At 32.6% G+C, this 6,653-nt stretch overlaps 1 protein-coding gene across 1 annotated transcript; it reads right to left on the bottom strand.

The window, feature by feature from the left end:
- Positions 1-2,001: 2,001 nt before the first annotated feature.
- Positions 2,002-2,834, bottom strand: LOC120185613. Its single transcript, XM_039189789.1, has one exon. The coding sequence runs from the start codon at positions 2,726-2,728 to the stop codon at positions 2,126-2,128; it is 603 nt and encodes a 200-aa protein (XP_039045720.1). The 5' UTR covers positions 2,729-2,834; the 3' UTR covers positions 2,002-2,125.
- Between the last annotated feature and the right edge of the window lie 3,819 nt (positions 2,835-6,653).

The following is a 6,653-nucleotide window of genomic DNA, read 5'->3' as shown; positions in this document are numbered from 1 at the left end:
TTCACTTTCACTCTCTCCTTCCCATTTGTTTGGTCGTTTTCAAGACTAACCTTTGTTTCTTTTATTGCATGTCTTTATCGCGTGTTTCGCGTTTGCATTTTAAATCAGTAGCACTATGAATAGGATCTATGTTGTTATCATTTATATAAATATGTATTATAAACTTTCCATGCATGATTGAGGGGCAAGTAATTTAATCAATAATTGGATCAGCTAGATTATGATGAATTCCAATACTAATGTGTTGAATTTTGCATGTGTGGCATGCATTAGACGATGGTTTATATTAGTTTTATTTCGTCTATCAACGATAAGCGGTAGACCTCCTATAAATTATTTATGTACTTCGATTTTTTTTGGGAAAACAATAGAACAATAGAGAGATATATAAAACGAGTCATCTCAATAGGAGAATCTCACTAGAGACATCTCTTATATACTTGTGAAGGGATCATTAGTCGTCTCTACGCTCTTAATAACAAAAGGATCATGATAATTCATTCTGTTTGGGAGAGAGAAAAATAAATTTTAACCTGCCCTCAGACTAGAGACTTCGATTAAAAAGTTTGAATCATTACACGAAAGAATGCGTCTCATTTAGAGACATTGTCGAGTGTCCTTAACACCAATCTGTGGAGATAACACTCTTAGATTAAACAACTCATATAATTCAGATAATGTAATCATGAAGTTGTTTAGGAGAAGTAAAACATGGTATCAAAAGGTTATAATTAAAAGCAAAGGCTATTAGTTGGAAAAGCGACATGCATGTCTATCCCACAAATTTCCATACTTTCACTAAGTATTTCACCTAACATATTACCTAAACCTTTTGGCATCTAATAAAACATTCAGACTGCATCCCAACAATTTTCTCACTATAAAATCATGCCAAATAAAGTTAAAACTAACGCTGGTAATTAAAAGAACATACATACTTTGGACTTTAATGTTGCCCACCTGGCTTACCAACATCAAAGATTTTGCCCGCAAGTTATAACAAAGGACCAATAATGTAACACTATACGACATTAATCGGTTCATCGAGATCAATCATTACATTTCTAAATTAAATTAAAAGATTCATACTCTAGTCTGAATTAAACAATTAACAAATTAAATGTTGATGATTATGAAAAATACAACACCCATTTTAATTAACTTAACGGGAAAGGAAGAACAATTTTTTTTCCTTTTGCGAATAATTGTACGTAATGCTATTTATTATTCACAAATCAAAAGGTCATTCCCTTTAAGAGAAAGAGCCAATATGGGAGTTACGTGGCATGAAAACCAAAAGCATATCCCCTGTCAAACCCATATAGCTAATACAATTTTAAGCACATCTTTCAATAATTAATATTATTTTAAGGACTAGAATGCTAAATAATCCCTTTTTTTAGTTATTTCTTCGTGTGTGATAGCTTTATAAACACTTGCTTTTGTCAACGACCACCATTTGTAATTCAATAATTGGCCTCACCATAAATCCCAGTTCCAAAGTAAACAATGCTATACCACAATTGTCCATAGTTTTTTCACTTTTTTTTTAAACAAAATGAAAATAAATCACTAAAAACAAGAAAACAAGAATAAAAAGCAAAAGTGATTTCAGGGCAAAGAAGTTGAATGTTTAAAAGAAGGGGGTCCGGCTCTCGAAGTTTGCTTTAACTTAGTGGAATCACAATCGATTACACTAAAATTAAAAGTAATAGTAATCGATTCGAATATAGGTACAGAATTAGAATCCAACCTTAAAACGAATTAAAATATTTTATATATAAAAAAAATTAAGAATTTATATCTTTGACTTCAGTTAGATTAATGGGGGGAGATGAATCAAGCATGCAATTCTCATATAGGGACAGTATTTCTCATTTACATTACAACAAAAATTTTCATGATGAACCGAAAGAGTTATTTACATCACAGGTTTAAATAGTGGTTTATTATGTAACAGTAAGGGTAGTATTTAAAATCGCTATTGTATGAACGCAATAACTACAATGACCGTAATAATATTTGTTATCTACAATCACGATAAACACAATGTAATTGAAAACGTGACCTCAACCGTAATTTAAATCCATGGTTTAAATAGTAACAACGAAAGCAAAACATCAACTTAGAACTCGGACAGTATCTTATTCTGCTGCTTCAAATCCTTGTAAAACCTGTTTATGAAATCCTCGGCAGCTTTGTCTACGTAACCGTTGTCCTCATCCCCATCCCTCAACGGAAAAGGAGAGTCGGTTACCCTAAGTTGTCTCACCAACGGAGTTTGTCCGAACCCTGGCAACATAGGCGAAGCCGCAACAGCAGCAGCTTCCATGTCGTTGTTGTTAAGCATCTCCAAGACAACCTTAACGGCGTTCATGGTCGCCAAGTTATCGTCGTCGTGAGTTGGAGGTGCGTGGACGCAGGCAAAGAACTGGTGATAGTAGTTGTTACTAGTGTTCTTCTTCTTGTGGTTGAAAGGGAAGATATAGTTGGGAGTGTTGCTGCAGCTGAACTCGTACTCCATGACAGCCGCCGCAGGTGAGACCTGGCGGTGGTGGAACATGAGGTTGCCGATGGCCTTGGCGCCGGCGATTTTGCCACGTTTGAGCGCCATGTTGAGATCAACCACCAACTTTTTCTTTGACACAATCCCTTTTCTCATCATGAAGAGGACTGCCCTCACAATGCTCCACACTCTTTTGCTGATCACTGGCAGATTTTGCTCCATTTTTTTAAGCTTAGCTTATACTAATTAATTTTCTTTGAGAAAGAGAGAGAAGAGGGAGGAAAGTGGTATTTGTTTGGGTTAAAGGGAGAGAGGGAGGGGGAGGGTATATAGAGGGTATGAGAAGCATCCATGGATGTATGGAAGAGAACTGCCCTCACAATGCTCCACCTAGGATGCATGGATGTTTTTTTTAAATGTTTATGGATTTGTATGTGTATATTAAACTTGATAATATCATTTAATTAAAAAAATTGTAGAAATGAAAATAAAATTACTTCTAATAAGATAATATTTATATTATTTTTTAAGATTTCTTTGGCATTAAGTTATCTCATGATTTTAAATTCATTAAGTGACTTCGATGATAAAAGAGAATTATATTTTTCTTTAAAGATCTCGGGTTCAATCAGTTATTTTGCACAATATATGTGTATCATAAAAGGCTAAGAAAATTCTGAAAAGATATTACATCTTATAATCACCCTAGACTATTAAAAAATATTACATGATTTAAATAAATCAAAATTAAAATTAAACAATAAGAAATATTTAATTTGAGGAGTATTTAAATTAGCAAGTACTAAAATTACGATGAAACAAAAAAAAAAATTGAAACGTTTTAATAGCTTCGTACCTGGTTTTAGCTATATTAAAAGTTCTGTTAATCAAACTCTTAAGCTTGAAAAGAATATTTTTTATTCACAAAAATATTTAAATTTTATTTAAAAAATATTGAAACTTTTATTACTCGACTCAATTATGTTTATTTATTCATCACATACCTAAAGAGAGATAGATATAAATTGTATTTATCACACACGAAAAAAGATAGAAAAAAATAGATACTCATCGTATTTATCACATAGACACACATACATGTGTACTCTCTCTTTTTCTCCCTCATTTGTATAGTTTGTTCCAATCATATTAAAAGGGAAAAATTAATATATAGGAGCAAAATAAATTATTAATAAAAATTATAAAATAAAAATTTAAAATATATGAGAATTTAAAATTTATAGGGAATGATTGTCCCTACTTACCCTCCTTCTATCCATTCCTGATAAAAGAACTTTATAAATCTTTAAAATATCAATGTCGTTTCTTAAATAAATTCACTAATTAAATTCTTTAATTAAAAAATTAATTATTTTCTAATTAAATATATATATATATATATATTTGTGCATAAATGACTGTTGACATAATAAAGTTTAACTGAAGAATATGAAAAGAAATCAAAGAAAGGGACAACAGATAAATAAGGGAGTCAATTGACAACAAGAAAACATTTTTAAATTTTCTTTTATAAAATTCAATATGAAAATATTGAAAATAAAATTTACATCATTTAAATTATTATATATTTTAGATTTTTTTATTGATAATTTTCGTCTTCTTAAAATTTTGTCGTTCTCAAAGAACTACTCTTTAGTCCCTACAACCTCACCTTTGCAAATTTCCAAAGCACGTCCACGAAGAAGAAGAGGCAAAGACAAGTTGGAATGAAAAAAGGCGTTCAATGATCAGTTATGAGAATCAACAATAGGTTACAGTTCAAATGCCTTGTTGGCCAATAATCAAAGGCAAAGTCTCTTTTGAAAAATAAAGAAGGAATTGTTTGTGGCTGAATTTGGTACTCCATCTATTTTTCCTTTTATATATAATCTCAATAGCGTACTAATATTTGTAAGGCTCCTCTTGATTTTCCAGTTCTTTGTACCTTGTTCCACTTTTCTTTTCTTTTTTCATTTTATCTTGGGTATTGATTAATTGTTATCCCTAGAAGTTTTAGATCCGAACACGACGTCTGTAATAATATTTAAATATTCATTATCAAGTAAATGTTATTCCCAAATTATAAAGAAGAAGAAAAAAAAACACTATCCATTTTTCTCGAAACATTTTTCTTATTCCATCCATACCCTACATAATTTTAAATAAATATATTGTACTATGATACATTATTATTAATATATATATATATATATATATTCACTGTACACTATATAAAACTAATTAGTTTTACATCAATTTATAACCATTAGATGTAAATAAATGAATGGGTGAGGTTTAATTAAAATATATTACTCATAAATAAATATTTTAACACAATAAAATAATATTCTTTCCTTATTAGGGTTAGGGTTTAAGAATTAGAATTAGAATTTAGGATTTAGAATATTGGGTTTTGGAATTGGTATTTAGGGTTTTAGGTTTGGGATTTTTAAATTTGAGGTAAAAAATATTATTTTATTGTGTGTTAAAAGATATTTATTTATGAGTAATAAATTGGTGTAAAACTAATTAATTTTACATAGTGTAAGAACCTATCCCTATATATTGTTCCATTGTATATGAACATTTTTATTCAAAATTTAAATTCTAAATAAAATAATTTCACATTGAGAAATAAGTTTTTAAACTGAAAGGTGAACCCTAAATAACAAGTCTTCCAAGCTCAGTTCTCGTTTTCCAAATCCAAACATCTAAAAACTTATGGCGTTGCCTCTAAACTTTAACATGGCACCGCATGCAGAGGCTATCAACTTCCCCAAGCCACCAAGAGACTCAAACGACGGCCTAAACCAAACCGTACCGGACATCTCTTTTCCAAAGTGGAAGACACCAAGTGCAAGTGTTGCAGGATGAACGAAGCATGTACACCAGAGAACATCGAGCGAGTCCGGAACAAGTACATGGGGAAATGTAGAGAGGCAGTGTAAGAAGAGATTGAAAAAATTGGAGGGGATAACAATGAGATAGAGGAAGCGTTGGGTGCACGTATGAATAGGTGTTGAAGACACTAAATTTCGAACGGTAATATTATATTATATAATATAATATTATTTTTTGTTATTATAAACTATATTATATAAATATATATTTTCATTAATTCAGGTTTGATTTTACATTTACAGGACCCAACAGAGGCCCAAATAAAATGATACCCAACAACCCGTTACACCCTAGGCCAACAACGCCCAATGGTTCAGACCCAACAAGCACGTGACCCACAATAGGTTAGGGTTTTCAGAAACCCTAACTCGTCCATCTCTCGCCTCAACCGCCAGTAGCAATGGCCGTTGGATCTAGATGAGATCCAACTGTCCATAATAGACCCCATTTAGGGTTTCATCTTATTGAAACCCTAGCTTCAAGCCTTCTCACCTGCGCCGCATCACCAAGACTCCAGGGGTATAACGCCGCTCCAGCTCTCCTTTCACACATTCAACACCAAGTTTCAAGGCATTTTATCCCTCATGCAACAACCGCAGCAACGTGGATGTTTGGGACACCGAAAAAATAGCAAACAAGCCAATAGTTTAGTTCGATTAGGACTCGGAAATCAAGCTAAAAATAGGTTATTTTTTAGAGTATAAATACATGTAAGCAAGACCATTTGTAGGACAATATCAGAGAGATCACCACGAGGTAAATACGCACATAAACTCACAATAGCAAATACAAGGAGAGTCCAAACACTTGTAGAGCATTTCGAAAAAGAAATAAAAGAGGTATATATTTCAGTTTTTTTACCTTCGTTTCGGTCGGCTTTTGTTGCATGCGTTCTATTTTTCTTTTTCAAACCCCAAAAAACGAGCTTTAGACCGATGAACGGATGGGCGTTCTCGAGATCTTCATTTGTAGATCTAGCCCCCAAGGTCAATAATCTTTGAAAAATGTTTTGATTTTCGAAGTGGGGGATAGAAAGAGGTTTCAAATGGTGCAAGAAAATTCTGATTTTGCCGTCGATGACCGGCGGCCGACATCGATTAACAGCGGCGGTGAGGCGGCGTTTTTTGGGTTCTTGAAGAACCATGGCGGCGTGTTCTTCATGCTGAAGAACACATGAGAGAGAACGAGGAACAGGGGGAGAGGTTTTCTGGTTTTGCAAATGGGAAATGGAAAATTAAGAGAAAAA

The sequence above is a fragment of the Hibiscus syriacus genome, unplaced genomic scaffold, assembly GCF_006381635.1.
Source record: "Hibiscus syriacus cultivar Baekdansim isolate YM2019G1 unplaced genomic scaffold, ASM638163v2 tig00113124_pilon, whole genome shotgun sequence".
Taxonomy (NCBI): Eukaryota; Viridiplantae; Streptophyta; class Magnoliopsida; order Malvales; family Malvaceae; genus Hibiscus; species Hibiscus syriacus.
Note: the sequence above shows the minus strand (reverse complement) of the source record. Positions and strands in the feature narration are given on the sequence as shown.

What these genes read in the sequence shown, in the direction of transcription:
- LOC120185613 (XM_039189789.1), bottom strand. Translation starts at nt 2,728, where the DNA reads ATGGAGCAAAATCTGCCAGTGATCAGCAAAAGAGTGTGGAGCATTGTG.